A 27,516-nucleotide genomic window follows, 5' to 3' on the forward strand; every position below is an offset into this window, starting at 1 on the left:
GATTTCTGTTGAGCTGGAGTTCATATTCTATTAATTTATTATTGTTTCCCTCTCCCCGAGGGCCATTAGCGCGGGTAATAAAAAGAGATGTAATTACGAGGCACGGTGGCCCCCTCCAGCTGCAGCCCCCTCGTAACTCAGCCTCAATCAGACGACAGAGCAGACAGAGCGAGGGAGAGAAACATGATGAGAGAGAGAGAGATGGAGGAGAAAAGAGAGGAGAAGATATGGGCCAGAGAAGAGGGAGATAAGGGAGAGAGAGAGAGAGCGCGCAGAAAACGGGAAGGGAGCGTGAGAGGGGGGAAGGAAGGAAGAGGGAGATAGAGAGAGGAAAGAGAGTAATTCGGGCTGGACAGCGGCTGATCTATCATGGCCGCCTATCAGAAGGACAAGCAGGCCCTGAAGACTTCTGCCCAGCGGCAATCTCACCTCAGCCAAGTCAAGTGCTCTCCAGGCTCCAGTTGGAGGAAAAGTGCCCCTAACAGGACCCCAGAGGTTCAGCTCATCTCTTTCCCTTTTTTTCTTCTTTTTACTATCAAACTGATCTGAGTGAGCATGCTGCCATAAGCTCATTCCATATCAAAGCTTTCTATTTTAGATGACACCCTTCAATAAAGATGACAGTATGCACCTCTGATTTGTATAGCCTCCTGTGATCATACTAGTGTTTAGTGTAAAACAGTGATTTGTATAGCCTCCTGTGATCATACTAGTGTTTAGTACAGTGATTTGTATAGCCTCCTGTGATCATACTAGTGTTTAGTGTAAAACAGTGATTTGTATAGCCTCCTGTGATCATACTAGTGTTTAGTACAGTGATTTGTATAGCCTCCTGTGATCATACTAGTGTTTAGTACAGTGATTTGTATAGCCTCCTGTGATCATACTAGTGTTTAGTACAGTGATTTGTATAGCCTCCTGTGATCATACTAGTGTTTAGTACAGTGATTTGTATAGCCTCCTGTGATCATACTAGTGTTTAGTACAGTGATTTGTATAGCCTCCTGTGATCATACTAGTGTTTAGTACAGTGATTTGTATAGCCTCCTGTGATCATACTAGTGTTTAGTGTAAAACAGTGATTTGTATAGCCTCCTGTGATCATACTAGTGTTTAGTGTAAAACAGTGATTTGTATAGCCTCCTGTGATCATACTAGTGTTTAGTGTAAAACAGTGATTTGTATAGCCTCCTGTGATCATACTAGTGTTTAGTACAGTGATTCGTATAGCCTCCTGTGATCATACTAGTGTTTAGTACAGTGATTTGTATAGCCTCCTGTGATCATACTAGTGTTTAGTGTAAAACAGTGATTTGTATAGCCTCCTGTGATCATACTAGTGTTTAGTACAGTGATTTGTATAGCCTCCTGTGATCATACTAGTGTTTAGTGTAAAACAGTGATTTGTATAGCCTCCTGTGATCATACTAGTGTTTAGTACAGTGATTTGTATAGCCTCCTGTGATCATACTAGTGTTTAGTACAGTGATTTGTATAGCCTCCTGTGATCATACTAGTGTTTAGTACAGTGATTTGTATAGCCTCCTGTGATCATACTAGTGTTTAGTACAGTGATTTGTATAGCCTCCTGTGATCATACTAGTGTTTAGTACAGTGATTTGTATAGCCTCCTGTGATCATACTAGTGTTTAGTGTAAAACAGTGATTTGTATAGCCTCCTGTGATCATACTAGTGTTTAGTACAGTGATTTGTATAGCCTCCTGTGATCATACTAGTGTTTAGTACAGTGATTTGTATAGCCTCCTGTGATCATACTAGTGTTTAGTACAGTGATTTGTATAGCCTCCTGTGATCATATTAATGTTTAGTGTAAAACAGTGATTTGTATAGCCTCCTGTGATCATACTAGTGTTTAGTGTAAAACAGTGATTTGTATAGCCTCCTGTGATCATACTAGTGTTTAGTACAGTGATTTGTATAGCCTCCTGTGATCATACTAGTGTTTAGTACAGTGATTTGTATAGCCTCCTGTGATCATACTAGTGTTTAGTGTAAAACAGTGATTTGTATAGCCTCCTGTGATCATACTAGTGTTTAGTACAGTGATTTGTATAGCCTCCTGTGATCATACTAGTGTTTAGTGTAAAACAGTGATTTGTATAGCCTCCTGTGATCATACTAGTGTTTAGTACAGTGATTCGTATAGCCTCCTGTGATCATACTAGTGTTTAGTACAGTGATTTGTATAGCCTCCTGTGATCATACTAGTGTTTAGTACAGTGATTTGTATAGCCTCCTGTGATCATACTAGTGTTTAGTACAGTGATTTGTATAGCCTCCTGTGATCATACTAGTGTTTAGTACAGTGATTTGTATAGCCTCCTGTGATCATACTAATGTTTAGTGTAAAACAGTGATTTGTATAGCCTCCTGTGATCATACTAGTGTTTAGTGTAAAACAGTGATTTGTATAGCCTCCTGTGATCATACTAGTGTTTAGTACAGTGATTTGTATAGCCTCCTGTGATCATACTAGTGTTTAGTACAGTGATTTGTATAGCCTCCTGTGATCATACTAGTGTTTAGTACAGTGATTTGTATAGCCTCCTGTGATCATACTAATGTTTAGTGTAAAACAGTGATTTGTATAGCCTCCTGTGATCATACTAGTGTTTAGTACAGTGATTTGTATAGCCTCCTGTGATCATACTAGTGTTTAGTACAGTGATTTGTATAGCCTCCTGTGATCATACTAGTGTTTAGTGTAAAACAGTGATTTGTATAGCCTCCTGTGATCATACTAGTGTTTAGTACAGTGATTTGTATAGCCTCCTGTGATCATACTAGTGTTTAGTGTAAAACAGTGATTTGTATAGCCTCCTGTGATCATACTAGTGTTTAGTACAGTGATTCGTATAGCCTCCTGTGATCATACTAGCGTTTAGTACAGAGATTTGTATAGCCTCCTGTGATCATACTAGTGTTTAGTACAGTGATTTGTATAGCCTCCTGTGATCATAGTGTTTAGTGTAAGACAGTGATTTGTATAGCCTCCTGTGATCATAGTGTTTAGTGTAAGACAGTGATTTGTATAGCCTCCTGTGATCATACTAGTGTTTAGTACGGTGATTTGTATAGCCTCCTGTGATCATACTAGTGTTTAGTATAAGAGTGATTTGTATAGCCTCCTGTGATCATACTAGTGTTTAGTACAGTGATTTGTATAGCCTGTGATCATACTAGTGTTTAGTACAGTGATTTGTATAGTCTCCTGTGATCATACTAGTGTTTAGTACAGTGATTTGTATAGCCTCCTGTGATCATATTAATGTTTAGTACAGTGATTTGTATAGCCTCCTGTGATCATACTAGTGTTTAGTACAGTGATTTGTATAGCCTCCTGTGATCATACTAGTGTTTAGTACAGTGATTTGTATAGCCTCCTGTGATCGTACTAGTGTTTAGTACAGTGATTTGTATAGCCTCCTGTGATCATACTAGTGTTTAGTACAGTGATTTGTATAGCCTTCTGTGATCATACTAGTGTTTAGTGTAAGACAGTGATCATACTAGTGCAGGGGTGGGCAATTATTTTTCATGGGGGGCCACATGAGAAACCCAGATTGTTGCCGGGGGCCGATCAAATATTGTCATGCCGTAACCCAGGAACTTTGATGATAGAGGACCACAAAAAAATGTCCTCGCTACCAGAGGGCCAGATTTTGCTGAGGGTTGGGGGCCGAATAGTGCCGGCGCGAAAACATTTGGGGCATTTGAAGTCAGGTTTAGAGGAATAACTCATTTTAAATTAACAGTTGTGATGCCATTATTCAGTCTTAAACACCAATATTTGATCCTTTTCTCACTCACTTCTATGTCACCACTTGCTCTCCCTGCAAGGCTTGAAATTAACTTTTTTGACCACCTGCCAATATGGCTGCTAGATTTTAAAGTTACCAGCCAATTAGAATTTCCACTAGCCAAAATGTTTTTTTTTAAATAAACCAGAATATGAGTCGGTTAATTTAAGCATAAGTATCAGTAAGTGGCCCGGGATTCTCAAAGCCTGTGTTGAGGGTCACACAAACAAAAATGCACTCTTGAAGCTAAATAAATCCAAAACCAACAAGTTAATTATTTACATTTTTACTTCAATGTAGAACAGTCATTTCTTACACATGAGATTACTTTTAGCCTTTTATTCATAAAGATTATTGAAAGATATTCCATATTCCAGACTGAAATGTTATAACAGAAGTGGAGTATTGGCCAGAATGACATGAACATTTGGACAAATATTCAGTGGGTATCTTGCATGTTGCGTTCAGATGCACTGTAAAAAAATAAATAATAATATACGTATATTTTTTTTTTGCAATTCCAGCGCGGGCCACACAGGAGGCGCTCGCGGGCCACATGGGCCGCCAGTTGCCCAGGTCTGTACTAGTGTTTAGTGTAAGACAGTGATTCTCAACCTTTTTCATATCAAGGACTCTTACAGACCCCATTTGGCGAGATTTTCTCTGACCAAAATATAAGAATATTTTTTTTATTGTCAGATGATTTTGTCCAGAATCCCATGCTCTGTATTGTATTGTACTGTAGGTAGAGAGATAACAGATCAACTATCATCAAAGCAGTCTTTCTTATACATTCTCTAATTGTTTTAACTTCTGGTAAATTAAATAATGCTGAAGTTGCTGGAGACCCCCTGGAACCCCCAAAAGGACCCCTGGTGGTCCCCGGACCCCATGTTGAGCACCACTCGTATAGATGTATAACCAATACAGGAATCAATGAAGGAAAATTTTGAGCAGATTCATAATGGTGTGTATGTGTATGCATGTTTGTGAGGAATCGGTGTGTGTGTGTGGGTGTGTGTGTGTGTGTGTGTGTGCGCGCATCTGCATGCAGGTGTGTTTGTCACGATCTGTGCCTCTGTGTGTCTGCATGTGTGTGTGTGTGTCTGCATGTGTGTGTGTGTGTGTGTGTGTGTGTGTGTGTGTGTGTGTGTGTGTGTGTGTCTGCATGTGGGTGTGTGTGTGTGTGTGTGTGTGTGTGTGTGTGTGTGTGTGTGTGTGTGTGTGTGTGTAACTTGCAGCTGCTGACCATGATTCTTCCTGTATTTACATGACAGCGTCAGGAGGACCCAATCAATAGCAGCTTGGTAATAAATTGCTGCGCTTGACGTAAATAATGTGACCTGAAGTCCGGCCACATGTACAACACAAACACACACACACACACACACACACACACACACACACACACACACACACACACACACACGCACGCACACACACACACACACACACAACACAAACAGCTCAGTTTGCCGTGAGCCTTCGCTTGATGACACAAGGGTACTGTTTTATATTGGACACACACACACAAAAACATGTCAACACAAAATTGCCTATATTAATATTTTAGTCAATATAAAAGAGGCTGGTGATTGAAAATTAATCTTGTTTTTTGTTTCAGCTTCAATGCTCCACTTTCAGGAGCACTGGCTATCTGCTTCTTTTCAACGTGCTAACCAGCTCATTATCCCATTGTAAGTGGCTAGGGAATGGGTGATTTGACCAGCAGCCTGTGAACGGTTATGAGGTTGAATAACGTTAAATTCAGTAATCCCCTTGTCTTAATCTGCACCCTCTGACCTCCTGACCCTGGCACGGGAGTCTTTAGCCCTCCCCAGGGTCCCACTGCCCGCCACTGATGTTATATATCTCTGTTTAGCCCCAAAGACCAGGACGAATCAGGCTTTAATCATTGCCATAATTACACATAATTTATCTCCGCTGCCATCCTGCAACACTGCCTAATGAGGGACGGCGCTCTGCTGACGATGACTTAAAGGCACATCGGCATGCAAGATTTCCTACAGGAGGATTTTATGCAATATGACGATGAGAAATGCTACACAGATGCTGCAGTTTCAGACCTGGGCACGGCTACGGATTCAACTTATAAGCAGCGCACGCACGTAATTGCGATACTGTACCTGTTCATGTATCACAGTAACTAAACAAAGCCTTCCCCAACCCTGCCTGGCAGATGTCCCTTCCCTCGCCCTGCACAGCCCTGCCTGCTTGCCTCCGATACGCCCCCATCTCAATCTCCCCGCAGCTTTTCCGCCTTCCTCCTGCTCTCCTACCCGGGTTCGGGCCTCAGCATCCACCTGATTGCTCAATCTATCTTTATCTCCTGTGCTGAAGCCTACGTCAGAGGGTAAATTGAATATACTAAGAGCTGTCTGTTGGTGTCTATATTTAATAAAGTGCACTGATGAGGTGCTGATTTATTGCCTGGCAGTATTCACACTCTATTACAAGGAGATTACGCAGCTTGAGTGGGATCAGGCTGGCAACACAGTAAGTAGATTTCACAATTTAATGGCAAAGAGAAAACAGGAGAGCCGGAGGGGGCTGGAGGAGGGTTGAGCTGACACAAACACGACAACATACAAGAGGCGTGATCTCTCATCGCTGCTAACACGCCAGCCGCGTGGTTGTCTGTCAAATAAATGCCGAGCTGATGAACTGAAATCCAATAAAGCAGATGAATATTCCCAAAACACCAGTCACGAATAGAAACAATGCAGACAAGGATATTTTGTTCGATTAATCTGGTCTAAATCGAATGCAAAAAAAAAATAAAAAAATGCAGAAACACACAAGGAGGATGTTAGAGTAAAAACATGGTGGGAACGTACAGTATTCCTTTATTACCTCAACTATTTTGACGTAATATGAAAAAATTAATAACAATAATAATAACAATAATTTATCAGCATGAATCACAATGCTATTGAAATATTTCACATTCTAAGGGTGATATGCCAGAGGAGAAGAAGAAATAGGTCTGACTGCATAGTGAGGCAAACATGGTCCACTCAAACATGGTCGCTTTGACAGAATTCTCAGCTGAAAACACTGCTGGCCTGGGAAGCTGGGATGGGAGCTGTGGCAAGCATCTAGCAACGAGCATCTCTTGCATAGCAACATGCATGGCGGCTTTTACATATGGCCACATGACATTCCCATTGCGGCTGGGAAGTGACGGGGGGGGGGGGGGGGTGTCATGGGGCTAAAGGGGTCACATTGGTACCCCGTCCCCCCCCAACTCCTCATCACCACTCGGAGAGCAATGTCAAGGAGGTAAACAGGTTGCAGTGTTTTGAAGCTGCAGTATACTTAGTTCCTCCCTAAACCTCTTGGACTGAGTGAAATGCAGCTTGAGGGGATGGAAGGGGGCCAGAGCAGAGGGGTGGACAGTGGACTGCTATGTGTGTCAAAGGTTGTTAGCACCTTAGGAACAACAAGCCATCTGTCAGCATCCCCCTAACACTGCTCCTAATGACCCTGCCCTGCCCCCCTCAGGCAACAGTCGTGTTACTGCGCTTCACGGTGCTATTTGGAGCGGGGACACTCGTGTCCAAAAGCTCCTCACTGATGATCAATTCATCAAAGGCAGATCCAGAGTGAAGCCGAGGCCGCCGCCTGGCAGCCGCAAACCTGCCAACAGGCTCCTCCTTGTTCACACCTGCCTCAGTCATCTACTTCATTAGACTAAGGTAAAACAACGGTAGCGCAATGATCGCCTGATTTTATTGAATAATTGTTATTTCTGTGTTCAATTTGTAATACTGTGCGTATAAAAACGAGTCTAAAATTACTCCCTGTATGTAAATTAACAGACATTCCCCTTTCACTGTGTGTAAAATAGAGGGGAGATGACAAAATTGACATTGTACCCTCTAAGACAAAGATACCATCAAGGCTAATGATACAGCGTTGCTATCGTCCAATCGCCCTCCAATTAGCACTCAATAAAGCCACTTTATTGCAAATTACGCCACTTTTAAAACACTTTTTCAAATGTTAACTGAGAAAAGGGGAAATTAAAAATCAATTGGGAGAAGGTAAGTGCCAATTTTCCTGACATCTAGATTGTTAAATTTGAACTTTGGTCATTGGCCCATCTGTCAATGGCCTAATCAATGTGGTCTACTTCATAATGAACTGTTAATCTTTTTAATTCCATTGCCAAAGGCTGCAAAAATCTATCAGAATGCAATCAGCAGTTTTTCTCTTTCCCTTTCCCTCCCTCTTCCCTTGTTCTCCCAGAGCGGATGGAGGGAGAAAGATGGTAGGAGCGGAGCAGAGCAGAGCGGAGCGTGGTGCTGCCCTGGGGTACCGTTGGTGCGTGGAGTGTTAGTGCACGGAGTCTCGCTCAACCAGTGATCCGTCTCTGATCAGGTTCAGCCATGTACAACTCAATTATGCAGCCATTTCATGGCCAGAGGAGACCCACTGTCCTCATACAGACACCACCAAAGGGACAGACACAGACAGAGCTCCCAGCTGAACTGGAAGTATATTTAGAGTCAAATCATCTTTTTCTTTTGTAAGAAAAAAGAATCAGCGAGTGATTTGATGTTAAGATAAAGTCCCAGGTAATAACTTAACTAATGGAGAACAAATAGACAGGTGTGTGAATGTATACCAACGCAGATCGGAATAATCCACTTAAGGTCCATCATCTCCCAGGTAGCTTGTTTAGCAGAACTGTCTGTTCAATTCACCGAGTGTTCACCCAATTGGAACAGTCCGACATGCGAGCTTACTGCCTCAGGTTTTGGGTTAAATCATCATTATCGACGCGTTCAGAATGACGAGCCTTGTGCCACAATCTGTATGGCAAATCCCATTAACAATATGAGTCTATCCACTGCACAGTGTTAGTATAATCTGATTAACACAGCGCTTAAAAGCTATGACACTGACAAAAACCTAGTTAGTGTACAGCTACTAAATTGATGATGCATGTCAGGAATGCAAGTTAAACTGTTTAACACCAACTATATGTCAAAGCAAAACCTATAAAATAGAATAAGCATGGAAAAACACTAATCCCAGTCATAAGCAGTATACAGCACGAGTATGGTTGCTGTAATAACTAAACCTGCGTCAGTGCCTCAGTTGCCTTAAATGACCTGTCAAGTTTTCAGTGTATTTTTTTCAATGAACTATAATAGGATTACCATATGTGTGCCATCTGTATCTGTGTGTATACCTGTTTCAGTGAGTGATGCCTCTGTGTGTGTATCCATATTTTGAATGGTCGTGTGCGTGCGTGTGTGTGTGTGTGTGTGTGTGTGTGTGTGTGTGTGTGTGTGTGCGTGCGTGCACATGGGTCACGTCGATGAGAGTGTGTTATCGGGTCAGTTGTGATCTGGTCATGAGTAAGCTCCTTGGTTAAACTCTTAGCCTGCTGACCATGCAGGGCCCGTGGGTGAGTGAGTGATCCAGCAACACAGTCGCACAGACAGTTTAGATAGCTAAGGGACGGTCGTGGGTGAGTGAGTGATCCAGACAGTTTAGATAGCTAAGGGACGGGCATGGTGGGTGAGTGAGTGATCCAGACAGTTTAGATAAGGGACGGGCGTCGTGGGTGAGTGAGCTATCCAGACAGTTTAGATAAGGGACGGGCGTCGTGGGTGAGTGAGCTAACCAGACAGTTTAGATAAGGGACGGGCGTCGTGGGTGAGTGAGTGATCTAGACAGTTTAGATAGCTAAGGGACGGGCGTGGTGGGTGAGTGAGTGATCCAGACAGTTTAGATAAGGGACGGGCGTCGTGGGTGAGTGAGCTATCCAGACAGTTTAGATAAGGGACGGGCGTCGTGGGTGAGTGAGTGATCTAGACAGTTTAGATAGCTAAGGGACGGGCGTGGTGGGTGAGTGAGTGATCCAGACAGTTTAGATAAGGGACGGGCGTCGTGGGTGAGTGAGCTATCCAGACTGTTTAGATAAGGGACGGGCGTTGTGGGTGAGTGAGCTATCCAGACTGTTTAGATAGCTAAGGGACGGGCATGGTGGGTGAGTGAGTGATCCAGACAGTTTAGATAAGGGACGGGCATCGTGGGTGAGTGAGTGATCCAGACAGTTTAGATAGCTAAGGGACGGGCGTGGTGGGTGAGTGAGTGATCCAGATCGTTTAGATAAGGGACGGGCGTCGTGGGTGAGTGAGCTATCCAGACAGTTTAGATAAGGGACGGGCGTCGTGGGTGAGTGAGCTATCCAGACAGTTTAGATAAGGGACGGGCATCGTGGGTGAGTGAGCTATCCAGACAGTTTAGATAAGGAACGGGCATGGTGGGTGAGTGAGTGATCCAAACAGTTTAGATAGCTAAGGGACGGGCGTGGTGGGTGAGTGAGTGATCCAGACAGTTTAGATAAGGGACGGGCGTCGTGGGTGAGTGAGTGATCCAGACAGTTTAGATAAGGGACGGGCATGGTGGGTGAGTGAGTGATCCAGACAGTTTAGATAGCTAAGGGACGGGCGTGGTGGGTGAGTGAGTGATCCAGACAGTTTAGATAGCTAAGGGATGGGCGTGGTGGGTGAGTGAGCTATCCAGACAGTTTAGATAAGGGACGGGCGTCGTGGGTGAGTGAGTGATCCAGACAGTTTAGATAAGGGACGGGCGTCGTGGGTGAGTGAGTGATCCAGACAGTTTAGATAAGGGATGGGCGTCGTGGGTGAGTGAGTGATCCAGACAGTTTAGATAAGGGACGGGCATGGTGGGTCAGTGAGTGATCCAGACAGTTTAGATAAGGGACGGGCATGGTGGGTCAGTGAGTGATCCAGACAGTTTAGATAAGGGATGGGCGTCGTGGGTGAGTGAGTGATCCAGACAGTTTAGATAAGGGATGGGCGTCGTGGGTGAGTGAGTGATCCAGACAGTTTAGATAAGGGACGGGCATGGTGGGTGGGTGAGTGATCCAGACAGTTTAGATAGCTAAGGGACGGGCATGGTGGGTGAGTGAGTGATCCAGACAGTTTAGATAAGGGACGGGCGTCGTGGGTGAGTGAGTGATCCAGACAGTTTAGATAAGGGACGGGCATGGTGGGTGGGTGAGTGATCCAGACAGTTTAGATAGCTAAGGGACGGGCATGGTGGGTGGGTGAGTGATCCAGACAGTTTAGATAGCTAAGGGACGGGCATGGTGGGTGAGTGAGTGATCCAGACAGTTTAGATAAGGGACGGGCATGGTGGGTGAGTGAGTGATCCAGACAGTTTAGATAGCTAAGGGACGGGCGTGGTGGGTGAGTGAGTGATCCAGACAGTTTAGATAAGGGACAGGCGTCGTGGGTGAGTGAGCTATCCAGACAGTTTAGATAAGGGACGGGCGTCGTGGGTGAGTGAGTGATCCAGACAGTTTAGATAAGGGACGGGCGTCGTGGGTGAGTGAGTGATCCAGACAGTTTAGATAAGGGACGGGCGTCGTGGGTGAGTGAGTGATCCAGACAGTTTAGATAAGGGACGGGCGTCGTGGGTGAGTGAGTGATCCAGACAGTTTAGATAAGGGACGGGCGTGGTGGGTGAGTGAGTGATCCAGACAGTTTAGATAAGGGACAGGCGTCGTGGGTGAGTGAGCTATCCAGACAGTTTAGATAAGGGACGGGCGTCGTGGGTGAGTGAGTGATCCAGACAGTTTAGATAAGGGACGGGCGTGGTGGGTGGGTGAGTGAGTGATCCAGACAGTTTAGATAAGGGACGGGCGTCGTGGGTGAGTGAGTGATCCAGACAGTTTAGATAAGGGACGGGTGTCGTGGGTGAGTGAGTGATCCAGACAGTTTAGATAGATAAGGGACGGGTATGGTGGGTGAGTGAGTGATCCAGACAGTTTAGATAAGGGACGGGCGTGGTGGGTGGGTGAGTGAGTGATCCAGACAGTTTAGATGGGTAAGGGATGGGCATGGTGGGCGGGGCTGGGAGCATATCTATCCCATAATCTCCTTACTATTCAGATTTGTACCTGAGTAATACCCCTCCTTCTGAGAAATACTCTAATACCTTTTCAGTACGAAATGCTCTCGCCTGAGGTCAGTTGGAGTCCAGTCCACTTTACTCAAAATAAATCAGAATCAGAGAATCAGAATCAGAATTATTTTATTTGCCAAGGTATGTTTTCACATACTAGGAATTTGTCTTGGTGTGGTTGGTGCTCATTAACATTGATAAGGACAAATATACAAGACATAAACAAATGAAATATAAATAAACGGAGTGTCCAAATGTCTAAATTGGGATTGTGATTCATCTTCTGAATAAAATAATTGTATGGAAAATTTAAGTGGACCCTGGAACCTAGAGGATGCACACACTCACTTTTAGTATGTGTATGTGAGAAAGAGAGAGAGAGAGAGAGCGTGCCGTCACAGAGGCTCCGCATGCTGACAGCTGTGTCCCTGTCCAAGTTATGCTGATGAGAAGAAGAGGTTATGGAGGTGCCGCTGAGGGACACATTCGTTTAGTGTGTTAGCTCTCCGTGCCTACAGCACTGTGATGTTATAGAGTTATGGGGGGGTCAAGCTCAAGATCAGGGAGAATCTGCTTTGGTTGCAAAAAAAGAGCAGCTAAACAATGTGTTCTCTGTCAAAAAATCAGAGGAAAACTCTTGAAGGAAGCAAAATCTCTGCTGACGTGAGGCGCTGTATCCTTAATTCAACAGCCTCTTATAACCTAACACCTCGTCTATCAGAATGTCTATGGGGCAAGGAAGAAACATGATTATGGCCATCAATAATTCAATGGAAGCGTTTGTGCGCGTGTGTGTGTGCGCGCGCATCTGTGTGCGTGCATGTGTGTGTGTGTGTGTGTGTGTGTGTGTGTGTGTGCGCGTGCGTGCGTGTGTGTGTGATGTCTTGTTTGATTGGGCGGGTCCTCAACTCTTCTCTAAATCTCCCTTGTGATTACGATATACATTGGCACCAGGTCTGCGTCCCCCTCCCCATTCAACGCAGGGATTTTAGCTGCACTCTATCGATTTGTTTCCTGCAAAGCTGTGTCCATTTTGCCCCTCCCCCCACCCCATCCCGCATACCCCGGGGCCGTGTGAGCTGCTGACATTAATTATCTATGTGTGTGTGTGTGTGTGTGTGTGTGTGTGTGTGTGTGTGCGTGCGTGCGTGCGTGTGTGTGTGTGGATGGAGAGAGAGAGAGAATGGGTGAAGAAAAATGAGAGTGGGAGAATGCAGCTGAAACGACGCCAGGTGAGAGTATTAGTTGTGTACCTGGGATATGCTTGGCCCAGCCGATGATGACCACCAGCTCGCGGTCGGCCAGGTCGCACAGCGTGGTCAGGGCCTTGATGTCGCTCTCGGGCATGGTGGGGTCGGGCATGGCATAGATCTTCTCCGGCTCCGCCACCAACAGGTGAGACACTATCTTTGTGACTGAGGATGGAGCAGTGAAAGCAAAACACAGGTCAAAAGTCTTTGCGACTGAGGACGATGCAGTCAAAGCAAAACACAGGTGAAAAGGTGCAGGTGAAGATGCACCGCTCTGATAAACATGGTGCGCCGGCACTACGGGGTCGTTCTTTTCCTCTCTTCATCATTATGCAAACTAATGGATGGAGCATAGATTTGTAGGAGTGAAATGGAGGCACTGAAAGCACTCATCCCCACAGAACGCATGCGGGGAAGAAAAAAACGATATATGTGAAAATGTAAGGCACTAGTGTCCCCGAGGCGAGTGCTCTCTCGCTATTTAATATCGGTCATCTGCTGGGAGACTTATCATAATTCAGCTCTGACCGGAACAATACCTGGCCTATATAATTCTGACCAATGAACTCTCAACTGTCCAAACACAGGAGAGACGGGGGAACGCGAGCCTGGCCTAGAATTTGCCGTAGTGCTTTTTTACCTGCGGGGAGACAATGGTGCTGGTGACGGGGCGGGGGCGGTACTCACGAGGCTTTTTGGTGGGAGGCGGGAGCGTCAAGCCCAGGTACGGCGTGTTTTCTGCGTCCAACCTCCTCTTGTACTTCTGTCGGCCCCCTCGCACGCGGTCCAGACGCACGCCTGCGGGGAGAGGAACCAGGAAGGGACACGGTCGGCATGACAAGAGTTGATCTCCTCAAACTAGATCTTACGGGATATCGTGACAGTATTGCAATGAGAATAAAGTAGGTCGTAGAAAAGTCCTGCGATACAAATTCACAGTTAAAAAGCAGATGCTGTACATTAGAGATACATATCCAGAGGACAGATACACACCGGGACAAAGATGTAGGCTGACATCCAGACACATTATATACACATATTACTTTGCACGGAGACATATCATGTGTAAAACCAGTAGTGTGAGTGACCGCGCTGGTCTCTAGCCTGTAACGTTACAGCATGTGAGCATTGCAAAGGGACGGTGTGTGTGTGTGTGTGTGTGTGTGTGTGTGTGTGTGTGTGTGCGGTTGAGTGCGCGTGTGTCGACGTGTCAGAGGCACGGCTGCCTTCCCATATGTGGTCCATGCCTGGCTGGTCTACTGTGACACAGCTGAGCCCAGAGCAGGTCTAAACATATGAATATTTAACGCAGGGTCAATGATCTCACAGACTGGCCCCCTAATTATTTAGCTTTTGGGGTGAGAGCAGACTGCATACCAATGAGCTGCCAGCCACATGCCTTTTTTGCACGTGTGTGTACGTACGGCTCAGTTGTGTGTGTGTGTGTGTGTGTGTGTGTGTACGGCTCAGGTGTGAGTGTCCCTTTCGGTATCCAGAATAGAAACTTAACCGAGCGTACGGCGCACACACGCGCTGTTACAAAACATCCACTGTCTTACGGTAGAGAGATAGCTAGGTATAGCTTTCCCATAAAATACCCTTATTTCACCCCTCTTTCACTGGAGAGGCACCGAGGCCTTATCACCCCCGGCCACACCTAGGGGGCCAGGTTCTGCACTGATACTGTAAATGTCAGGCCGGCCTCATCATAACATAAGTTATTTATTATCTCATTATTTGATAAGAATGTTTCCATTTGGATGTCTTTTCTATTCTATTAATTTTCAACATAGTTAAAATATTTCATCTGCGCTGTTCTATTTATTTGATACCACTGGGCAGGTATTTGGTTATTTAATGTAATTGTATGCAAACATTTTATACCCTGCTGCATCCCCACACTTGGAGCGGCTGCATGTCACTGCTACCGCTCAGCTAAAATATACATGATATCTTAATCCCGCTGACAGGGACGATCCCTTCAATTCGCCTTCTATGCATAATGTAACCCCCAAACAAATTTATACTAAAGGGTAGCTGAAAGAAGGCTGAATGAAACGCCTGCAGTTGAGGGAGGAGTTAATTTGTCAGCCTACCACGTCCTCTGAGCGAACAGCCGCAGCCCGAGCACTTCCTTGATGATTTCATCACTTTATAACAGGGAGGACGGTGCTTTGTAACAGGGAGGACGGTGTCAAACCTGGGCATTGTGTGGCCACTGCAAATGAGCTTAATACAATTTGCCCATCAGCGAGTGCTCTGGGAGACGATGAGTTTGGATGTGTCCCATGAAAGGAGGTCACTGGGTGAACGGGGGAAGGAAAAGCAGATGATGTAATATACAGAACGGGCGGCCTTCATTTCACAAAGAGGAATTCAACTGTGTGTGTGCATGTATGCAAAATGTCCTCTTCATTCTCACCACTTATCTGACGCGGCCCCGCACTGCGTGCAGTAAACTGTATCATGTAGCAGTAGAATAAAGAGATTTCTTGTACTTATATAAATTATTTGATTCCCTAGAAACACAAATCTGATTAGGATTGTCTTTCAATTTCCTGACACTGACAACCCACTAACCTAATTACCCCCAATTCCCAACAGAGGCTCATCCTTCCCAGCAAGCATTAGGGAATCACTGGATGGCAACTACCTGTACTTTACACACACGCAAAAAAAAAGAAAAAAACACAATTTCATCTTTATATGTATCGTGTCATATCAAGGATGAGTGTGAATCTTGTCCGAGAAGGCGACTTGAGAATAGCCCTTAAACACCCTACAGCCAGCTCTTAAACACCCTACACCCGGCTCTTCCTACACCCGGCTCTTAAACACCCTACAGCCGGCTCTTAAACACCCTACACCCGGCTCTTAAACACCCTACACCCGGCTCTTCCTACACCCGGCTCTTAAACACCCTACACCCGGCTCTTCCTACACCCGGCTCTTAAACACCCTACACCCGGCTCTTCCTACACCCGGCTCTTGGGTTTAAGCACTTAAGAAGTTTCCGATTCAGCTGTGATGGTACGGGTTACTACCATAGGCACGGAAAATTCCTCTGCCTGTTAAATGTGATGTCACCACTTTCTACAGTTTCTTTCCGGCGGCTCTCCTGAAGAGCTCTGCCACTCGCTGCCAGGTGGATGCGCTCCTGCTCACCGTGATCCTCTCTGCTGGTTGAGTCATGTGTCTGTGTCAGCCAGCGCAAAGCCAGCGTGACGATTCCAAGGTACATGGGTGCCTCTTTTAATTAGAACAGTCCCGGCCATAATTAACAGATGCTGACAGGAATTAAAGCTTGGCACTAACCTGTCTCATTTGACTGTCCAAGAGGGCCAGACGCAGGCGGAGAGGAAGAGCAGCTAGACTGATTCATTCACTCTCACTGCCAGGACTTTACACAGGCCTTTGTAACGCTCGCGTGTCCCTTTGCTGGTCCTCGAAGCTTTTACTGCTCCGACTCGGACCGGCCGGTATTACTCCCTCCAGAGTCAACAGTAGATGTGTCATGAGTATTACTCCCTCCAGAGTCAACAGTAGATGTGTTATGAGTATTACTCCCTCCAGAGTCAACAGTAGATGTGTTATGAGTATTACTCCCTCCAGAGTCAACAGTAGGTGTGTTATGAGTATTACTCCCTCCAGAGTCAACAGTAGGTGTGTTATGAGTATTACTCCCTCCAGAGTCAACAGTAGATGTTATGAGTATTACTCCCTCCAGAGTCAACAGTAGATGTGTTATGAGTATTACTCCCTCCAGAGTCAACAGTAGATGTGTTATGAGTATTACTCCCTCCAGAGTCAATAGTAGATGTGTTATGAGTATTACTCCCTCCAGAGTCAACAGTAGATGTGTTATGAGTATTACTCCCTCCAGAGTCAATAGTAGATGTGTTATGAGTATTACTCCCTCCAGAGTCAACAGTAGATGTGTTATGAGTATTACTCCCTCCAGAGTCAATAGTAGATGTGTTATGAGTATTACTCCCTCCAGAGTCAACAGTAGGTGTGTTATGAGTATTACTCCCTCCAGAGTCAACAGTAGGTGTGTTATGAGTATTACTCCCTCCAGAGTCAACAGTAGGTGTGTTATGAGTATTACTCCCTCCAGAGTCAACAGTAGATGTGTTATGAGTATTACTCCCTCCAGAGTCAATAGTAGATGTGTTATGAGTATTACTCCCTCCAGAGTCAATAGTAGATGTGTTATGAGTATTACTCCCTCCAGAGTCAATAGTAGATGTGTTATGAGTATTACTCCCTCCAGAGTCAATAGTAGATGTGTTATGAGTATTACTCCCTCCAGAGTCAACATTAGATGTGTTATGAGTATTACTCCCTCCAGAGTCAACAGTAGATGTGTTATGAGTATTACTCCCTCCAGAGTCAACAGTAGATGTGTTATGAGTATTACTCCCTCCAGAGTCAACAGTAGATGTGTTATGAGTATTACTCCCTCCAGAGTCAATAGTAGATGTGTTATGAGTATTACTCCCTCCAGAGTCAACAGTAGGTGTGTTATGAGTATTACTCCCTCCAGAGTCAACAGTAGGAGTGTTATGAGTATTACTCCCTCCAGAGTCAACAGTAGGTGTGTTATGAGTCTGCGAGGAGAGTCGAGTACGGCCTCGTCCAAAGTCATGGCACTGTTTTCTGGTGCAGCGAGGGTGGTAGTGCGGGTGAGCTCGGGTATCATCTCTTCAAAGCAGGGTGCTGGGGGGAGAGGGCTTTTGGCCAAGGCGGCTGGCATTTGTGCGCGGATTAACGCAGGCCTCGGGGCGGGGCCGGGGCCAGCTGACTTAGGGCTCTTCTTTCTCTCCAAAAACAATAATAATCCCCTTCCAAGCACACTCCTACAGAAGGGCCTGTCTTCACTCACTTTGTGTGGCCGGCCAGGGCAGGGGCCCTTATTTTGAGCCTCTCACCTGTTCTGGGTGTCTCTCCCTGGGGAAAGTGTCAGGATGTCTGGGATGGTTGGCAATGCCAAGGGGGGCTTAGGCAGACCCTATTTTAGCTGGGAAAATCAGAAGGCCACATGGCAAGGCATGGTGAACCCTGCCTTTCAAGGCAGCCGCCCCACTAAACTGCCTTCAGCACTATTTCAAAGGGCCTCTGTTGCCAGCTCTGCATGCTTGTAAGTGTGTTGCAGCATTTTTAATCACGAGTGGTGATGAGCAAGGGTAGCGGAAAAATGGTCACACGTTGGCCCCCGATCTGCTGACCCCAGATACTCACACCCTGCTCACATACAGTACTCCATTTACATGACCCCAGATACTCACACCCTGCTCACATACAGTACACCATTTACATGACCCCAGATACTCACACCCTGCTCACATACAGTACTCCATTTACATGACCCCAGATACTCACACCCTGCTCACATACAGTACACCATTTACAGTACATGACCCCAGATACTCACACCCTGCTCACATACAGTACTCCATTTACATGACCCCAGATACTCACACCCTGCTCACATACAGTACTCCATTTACATGACCCCAGATACTCACACCCTGCTCACATACAGTACACCATTTACATGACCCCAGATACTCACACCCTGCTCACATACAGTACACCATTTACATGACCCCAGATACTCACACCCTGCTCACATACAGTACTCCATTTACATGACCCCAGATACTCACACCCTGCTCACATACAGTACTCCATTTACATGACCCCAGATACTCACACCCTGCTCACATACAGTACACCATTTACATGACCCCAGATACTCACACCCTGCTCACATACAGTACTCCATTTACATGACCCCAGATACTCACACCCTGCTCACATACAGTACGCAATTTACATGACCCCAGATACTCACACCCTGCTCACATACAGTACACCATTTACATGACCCCAGATACTCACACCCTGCTCACATACAGTACACAATTTACATGACCCCAGATACTCACACCCTGCTCACATACAGTACTCCATTTACATGACCCCAGATACTCACACCCTGCTCACATACAGTACTCCATTTACATGACCCCAGATACTCACACCCTGCTCACATACAGTACTCCATTTACAGTACATGACCCCAGATACTCACACCCTGCTCACATACAGTACACCATTTACATGACCCCAGATAGTCACACCCTGCTCACATACAGTACTCCATTTACATGACCCCAGATACTCACACCCTGCTCACATACAGTACACAATTTACATGACCCCAGATACTCACACCCTGCTCACATACAGTACTCCATTTACATGACCCCAGATACTCACACCCTGCTCACATACAGTACTCCATTCACAGTTTAGATGCAACTTCCCTGGTGAGTAATTGAAAAACACTACATGGTATTTGCAAATGAAACCATACTGTAAATGCTCCCAACTTAAATCATCGATCTGGGGAGAGCCGTAGACTAGCACATGCTTCCTCCGATGCATGTGGCGTGTGGGAGTGGCACACTATTCCCCCCAGTTCCCCTTCCACCGAACAGGTGCCCCGACCGACCAGAGGAGGCACTAGTGCAGCAACCAGACACACACCGCATGGCCAATTGTGTCTGTAGGACCGTCTGACCAAAGGAAGTAGCGCTGCCAGGAATTGAACCCGGGTCTCCAAGGTGGCAGGAACTGTAAATCCTTTGCCTCTACACTACCCAGACGCCCCATATTTATCCCATTTTATTTGAGATTGCAGCTAAAAAAATACATACTGTATGGATAGGTCTCTAAATGATACACAGTAGATAGAGTTCTGTTTACCTATTTTCAGTGATTACACATGTGAGTGTAGTGTGGTTTGCATGTATGTACTCTATGTGAATATGAGGTGGCTATTGTGGGATGCGGTTGTCATTTGCATGCCAGTCTGCTACAAACAATGACATGCTGGGAGAGGTGTAGTATTGTGTATCAGCAACTCTCTGTTCCTTTGATCAGCAGATGTCCATGAGTGTTGCAATGTTCTGTCACATGTCATACTGCTGGAATAAGACAGGATAGCAGCCATCGTCTCTACTGTCACACACACAGCATTGTTACGCTGTGAGGACAATGGAGTCAAAACCTATTGACTAAGTCAAGTGTTTCTTTGGACTTGTGTGAGTGTGTGCATTAGGACTGGGCGATATGGACCAAAAATCATATCTTTGTATTTTGAGGTTGAATGGCGATACACAAGGCTATACTGTATATCGTAGCTCTGTATTTTCTACCACGTGGGCTAAATGTTCAGTTGCAAGTCAAAGCCACATGTGAGATGTCACAAGCACTTTTATTAAAACAAGAATGTGCTCAAAATAAAATGCAAAGACAGGGTTTCCTTCCCTGACTCATTGGTGCTTCCACAAAATGTTGAAACAATGTGATTTTTGGAGAAATAATCATCAGTAATGTGGAATGAGTGGGCATGGGGCTAGCAATCCCCTACAGGATCATAAGATAATGTGTAATGACTAAGTGCATAGAGGCAAATAATAGAACCGTTTGGTTAGTTCGGAAAATTACATCACATTACTGTAATGCAGCCTTTAAAACCAGGAAAAGACAAAACACTTAAGCCATATACTGTATCACGATATTGATATAATATATAATACCAGCGCTAGTGTGCATCTACAGTATGTGGAGGCATCTGTCTGTAACTGTGTATGGATGCATGTGACTGACTGACTGACCGACCGACCGACTGACTGACTGACTGACTGACTGACTGACTGACCGACTGACTGACTGACTGACTGACTTACTGACTGACTGACTGACTGACTGACTGAGTGAGTGAGTGAGTGAGTGAGTGAGTGAGGATAGAGGGAGAAAGGAAGTCAGGGCAGAGAGCAACTGCCACTGAATGATGTCAATGTAATCTCTCAATAGTATCTTGTCTTCTCTCTTGCTCTAAGCTCTGATCCGTTTCCATTGATCAGAGGAAAAACCTGTTGCCCCTGACATTTGATTCTTCTATTGATCACTTCCTCCTTTATACAGTCAGGGGAAAGTAGAGCGACTCCACACAGGTCTCAGACACATCCCCTCTAAGCCCTTTGCTGATCTTTGAAGACACATCTCTGCTACACTTACTGATAGGAACCTGCTAATAGTAGCCTACATTCTGTGCTTGATCTGAAGATATTGAAACTGCATTGCTTTAGCTTTTGTGAGTATAATCAAAGACATCAAATCTTAATCTTCCCCAATTGATGCTGTCTATAAGGGAAGCACGATATAATGTTTTTTTGCCGATATCCAATATGCAGAATTTTTCCAACTCTTTTGGCCGATTGCCAAATTTCCCCCCATCTAATTTCAGAGAACATCAAGTTTCTCCTGTAGTGGAACACATTATGCCTACTTTTATGGTGATGCCCCACTGGCAGATGCAGACATAAATACAATGTTTTTAAAAATGCACACATTCACCGGGCAAAATAAGAAAACTAGGTGAAAAACTAGTTAGGCATCGAGCATTTTGGCATAATTAAAGCGTCATTTTATCGGCCTGTCATCGGCAGAAATGCTCGTTTCGGGCAGATGCCGATATTTCATTTTAAAGACTTTATTGGCCGATAACGATGACGTGCTGATATCATCATGCATCCCTAGCTGTCTAATATAATATTTTTTATTACGTGATTCTTTGAGACACAGTGATGGATTTAAACATCTGCTTTATCCAGAGACGGATGAACTGTACTGTACTTTGTTGGAGCTGTAAAGTTATAATTAGGTGATTTTTCCATCGAGACACAATGTGACCTTTCTGCAGTAATGAAAGTAAGTAGCAAACTCAGTCACATGAGCATTGGTCATCTCCACACCCCGGACCCGAGCGCGGCGTTGAGCCGACGGCTTCATGTAGCTTACAGTGGACACAGGCCGTGTGTCTCTCTTTCCAGCTCGTCTTGGTCACACTTTAAGGCGCCGGGGGCTCCGAGTGAAGGTCACGCAAAAATGCACTTCACATTTCTCTGTTAATCAGGACAAATGATTTGAATGATTTTGACTCTGGTAGAAATGGGTTATTCGAGAGGGATTGATGGCAACACTCGCACAGGGCTTCGGTCACTCAGTGATAATGGTTACTATGTGGTGATGGCAGCCACTATGTAAAAGAGGAGGGTCATTCTCATTCTGGGAATGTGCTGAATACACAGGAGCTTGCATTAGAACCTCAGGCTTAGCCTAAGTCTGCATATTTGAGCTTTACGCTCTTTTTTACTCTGACCCAACACTGGTCATTCATTTATAGCCATGACTACGTATTTTTGTAGTCTCTTATTCTCCAAGATGATATATTGGCATAAATTTTTCATCAGATAGTAATGCGATTACTCTGTCTTTCTGGCACTGTGTCTTTATCTGGCTGCATGCAGTCCAGAGGATTCTGTTACTGTGTGGAGATCCATATGGGCTGTATCTGTGACTGGGACTAGATATTATACATCCATAAATTTCAGTCTCCGGTGAATAACGGGTGAAATAATGGGGAAATATATCGGGGGAAATATATCACATATATCGTCGCATAGTGAGTTTGACCGAAAATTTGTGTAAAGTTTTTTGCAATTTTGTTTATTAGATCTAAGTAAAATTCTAAGAGCAAGTTGTGAGCTGTGTAGTGTAAGTATTCCTGGAATACATTCACAGACCCTGGTCAAAAGTGAGGGATAATCATACTTTGTAAAACACAAGTGCCACTTGACCCACACTCACTAGCACTCAAGGAAAGCCGAGATAAAAAAATAAAAAAATAACATGTTTCCTTACAGAGTCAGTGAGTTGCTCCCAGTGGAGGCTTGAATAAATATAACACCGCCTCTTCACCCCTAAGCCACATATCTTTCATTATTCATTTGTCTGGCCTTTTTGGAGCAACCAACAAGTGAGAGAGAGAGAGAGAGTATGAGAGACAGAGAGAGGGGGAGAGAGACAGAGAGAGAGAGAGAGAGAGAGAGAGAGAAGCGGGCGAGAGCAGCGTATCCTCTAATGCGATGAGGTAAGGGAGACGGGATAGGTGCCTCCCCCGGAAAAGTGTCCCAGCCTCGGGGTCTCAGGGGGTCTCAGTGGCGATGGGGAGGGGGGGAGAAACCCGGCCAGAGAAATCCATGGGAAGCGTGTTTAATTGTCACTGAATTCCCTGCTGGCGTGACTTTAAAAAAGCATCCACAGGAAGAGAGCTGAGATGTTCGGAAAACATTTAGTGGATCAATATGCCGGGGAGAGCTGAGACCGTGCCGAGTGTGTGCTCAGGGACCCGGCCCGAGCCTTTCCAGTCGGAATACTGTTACATTTCTATCACTCAGACGGCGGGATCGACCTATTCAGCATATTTTTGTCCCCAGCTCAACTGCACATTATTTACTGCTGTGTTGGTAGGGGGAGGACAGGGGGGCTGGATCTGTTGTCTAGGCAGGCCAGCTGCATGTATTTCTCACTCTGGGCTGCCGGCTGAGAGAAACCACTGTGCTGCTCAGGGCTGAAGCAGTCTGGGACTTAACATGATGACTATCATGAGAGCCCGTGTGTGATGTTGCAGTATTCCCTTAGCATATTCCATGTCACATCAATGGATTTATTATTATTATTATTATTATATGAATTAGACTGTATAAAAATACATATTGTGTATCTGTGGACTTGTAAATAAACAAAAACAATGAGTAGAATATTGGTTCTTACCCTCTTTGAGCATCCCCACTTTGAGGCATTTCATGAAGCGACAAGCTTGACAGGATTTGCGTCTCCGTTTTGTGATCTCACACTCGTTTGTGGCGGGACAGCTGTATTCTATGTTGCCTGAGAAGAAGAAGAAGGTTAGAGGAGGTTAGCGTCAACGTAATCATACATACGTGAGTTGGGCAACACCCAACGCATTACAGGCTCAAATCAAATAGTAGTAGTAGTAGTAGTCGTTCATGTTTGGGTAAATTCATAATTAAATATTTCAATATTGGGCAAAATATAGAGTGGAAGCATTTCAGTAGTCGCTAAGCCTTGAAGTCTTTAGCAGCTAAAGACTTTAGTGCTAAACCTTGGGGCGCTGCTATTGATGCAATAAACAGTGTGTTCTTGCTCGCTGCAGTATCAGATGCTCTATAATAAATCATCTTTTGCCGAGCAGGCGTGGGCACGTGTTAATCATATCCTATGGAATCCATTTCAGTAGTGCCGTGCACTGTGCAGGTGGCTGAGGTGTCCTCCAGCGACAATGTAACTTCCAGCACCAAGGGCCTCGGGGAAGGGGGGGGGGGGTCTAGGGCTACAGCAGTCCTCCAGGACGCATCAGTAGACCCACCCTGGTCCCACACTAAATTGGTCTCATTAATTCTGCACGTGTCCCCTCCAGGCCCCGGGTGCGGGCCACGTCCCCCTGTGCTCACAGGAGCCTCAATAGCAGGCTAGAGAGCCGGACACGCCGCCCCTGGCCACTTTACATAATACTCCGGCAGACCCAAACCTGTTGTTACCACTGTTGCCATTGTTGACTATTTACATAGTGTACAGGCAAGAGGCCTTATGCATTATTCAACTGCGGCGTCTGATTCCAGGACGGAGCAAAGAAAAAGAGTTTCATTGCTACACAATAAAAGAGCTGCCTGGGCTCTACTCTAGCATTAGCAATAGAAAGGGCAGTTCTTCCGCTTGTGTCTGATTCCCTACATTTTACTGTATTCAGGGCTTTTCAATAAAGGGTTTCAGAATAATGGCTGCTTCAGCCTAGGAATTTGAGTCATCCCCTTTCTGAATGGGCTTTGAGCTTTTAAGCTTTTTGACATTGGTATTTTACTCAACTTTGCTCTTAAGATTTCTTTGTCAATACAGTACAGAATTACACTGTTGGGTGATGCAACATTTTCATTTCATTATCAGAATTGCCTCAATATACATTTTTAAGTAATTGGGCCATTCACTGACATACAGTAGAGTCCTGTATGTAAGCACATGTCAGTGAATATGTCTGTCATATTATATCCCCAAACACACATCTCTCTAGCTACACACTGTTAACTGCCAGACAAACATGCATACACAAACAGTCACACTGGAGGTGCTCTGACCATCACTCCGTGATATGTCTTCCTTACAAAGAGACACAAAGCTCTATAATATTCCAGCAGCGTTCCTCCACCACCAGCCGGCACTCCCACACCCTTTGACAACGTATGCAATTATGTTAACATTATTGGACAGATCAAGACTGGAGGGTCCCAAGATGTTATCAATAATTAGAAATTCCTCCTTATATCTGGGTTAGAAATCATTATGCTAATTATCCTCATCTCTTTGGGACTGGGGTAAATAAAGGTGTGAGGGGAGCGGCTGATGAGCTCTGATGGTCTCTCCTCTGCTTGTTTTCTCTGTTGTCATAGCAGAACCAGACCATAATAATCCTATCCACTTCCCATATGTTGGGAGGAGGCAATCAGCGCCAGCCAGCACTGGAATCAATTCACGGAGGTCTGTTTTGTTGTCTGCTTTTGTTATTGTATGTGATCGATTTACCAGTTTGCTACGATGTACGTTCTAAAATAATCTAAAATGCTGACTGCAATTCAAAAACAATTCTGGACACTTTAACTTTTAATTGTCATGCTGCCTCTTGAGAGTCACTTCATATTAACATTCCTAAAAGCCAGTAGACACTGTTGGCACACATGCATGCTGCTATGCTGCTATGCTGCTAGTTTGCCTGCCAGACGAACAGGGCACAGTTGACCCCATTTGTCCCTGAGGACGCTTTGTTTACAGGGGTATTTTTTGCTCTCGCTCTCTCTCTCTCTCTCTCTCTCTCTCTCTCTCCGCCCCTCCCCTCCCTGTCTCGGGAAGTGTCAGACAGGAACACGTGCGTACAACACACCTGGTGGCTAACTAATAAGAGTTAGCCCTCTGATAACACGCACTCCAGAACAAAAACAAACCACCGTGTCCACCTGTCCACCAAGGGGCTTCTCATAGCTCAGTGCGGCGAGAGGGGCTGGATTAACTTATTTGTCATCTCTACATTCAGCTTATATTTAGAGACTGCCAAGAAGTGTTTCAGCGTCAGTGTGCACAAAGTGCCGCTTCATGCCATGCCTAACGCCTACACAGTAGCCTATTAGCGCACACACACACACACATGCATGCACGCGCGCGCACACACACAAACACACACACAAACAACCAGGAAACTAATCTATACTACTAATAATAACAATATAATGTAATTATAATAATTATTTAGATTTATTATTTTATTTTTACACCTACTATAGCAACACAGTCTTCGAACGGTAGATACGCGACATACTGTAAGTACTGATATGATTAGAGGTAGCGTATCGGTAGATTCCCTGCCTACAACACGAGGGTCGCAGGTTCGCACATGTCTGGCAACTGCGCATGTGTTGGAGGAAGCTTGGTGCTAGTCTACGGCTCTCCCCAGATCAGCAGAGGGTGGAGCAGCGACCGGGCCAGCAGGGGGGAAATGGGGGGAAATTCAGGGGAAAAAATAGATGTTTGGTTAAATCAATTGTTCTGCGGTCAAAGTTGCGCCTTTATCTTTTTTTTTTTACAATGGCTTCAAAAGTGGCTTAACCAATAACAACAGAGGACCAGAAGTGTTATATTGTACTATTATATTTTACATTGTATAATTATATCTAGAGACTAGTAAGGTGAGTTTTTTTAATATCAGTAAGCGCCGTACGCACAGAATGCCATGAAACAGGCAGTGTCTCCACTTCCCATGAAACGAGGTTAACATGATTATTTATTACCGTTCGATCGGTCAAGCATCTGAAGTGTAGCGCCTGAACTGAGGGCCACGCTGGGGTTGATCTGCCTCTACAGAGGTTATGGTATGGTTACCAATAACATTACAGAGTGAAGGGAGAAGAAAAAGATTTCCCTCCTTCTTCTCTTCATATGTATCTGTCTCAATTCCTTTTATGGCTTTTCAGGACCCATGCCAGGGCACAGAGGGGAAAGTCAGGTCTTGTAAGTAAATTACAGTAAAATGGCAGGTATTTCTCATCAAAATCTAAACTGACTTTTACAGGCTTACTGTCAAGGTCTATTACTTCATATAAAAAAAAAGAGGGCCACTGAGTTAAGTTGGTTTTCAAGCAATTTTACACTTGGGTTCCAAATGGGAAGAAAATAGGGTTCAATAAGAGATGTATGTTTTTGATTGGTGGAGCACGTGAGGTGCAGGGATGGGGGTACGATTAGGGAGCAATGAGAACAGGGTATTTGTGGGATGGATGGTGATCTAGGTTGACATTAATTTGGGCCTGGCCTTGACTAATGTAACTATCTCCACGTAGGAGTTCAAGGGCCTTTTCACTGGATGAATAGGTGACAGAAGATGGATTTTCCGTCCCCTTTTGCTGAAAAGGTAGGGGGGGGGGCGGGGCATCAAGTCTTTTTCCCCTCCACAAACCTGAAGAAATGGAGGAAAGCAGGGCAAGTGAAATGGTAA

At 45.0% G+C, this 27,516-nt stretch overlaps 1 protein-coding gene across 1 annotated transcript in view; it reads right to left on the reverse strand.

The window, feature by feature from the left end:
* The window catches only part of esrrb (estrogen-related receptor beta), a gene marked incomplete at its 3' end in the record, with an annotated part of 47,192 nt that overhangs the window by 11,127 nt on the left and 8,549 nt on the right, over window positions 1-27,516 (reverse strand). Inside the window, 4 exon segments of the mRNA XM_083634005.1 lie at window positions 13,047-13,208; window positions 13,684-13,695; window positions 13,698-13,841; window positions 23,733-23,849. Coding sequence (XP_083490131.1) covers window positions 13,047-13,208; window positions 13,684-13,695; window positions 13,698-13,841; window positions 23,733-23,849 — 435 coding nt within the window.

The sequence above is a fragment of the Poromitra crassiceps genome (assembly GCF_964638095.1).
Source record: "Poromitra crassiceps genome assembly, chromosome: 3".
In the NCBI taxonomy this organism is placed as follows: domain Eukaryota; kingdom Metazoa; phylum Chordata; class Actinopteri; order Beryciformes; family Melamphaidae; genus Poromitra; species Poromitra crassiceps.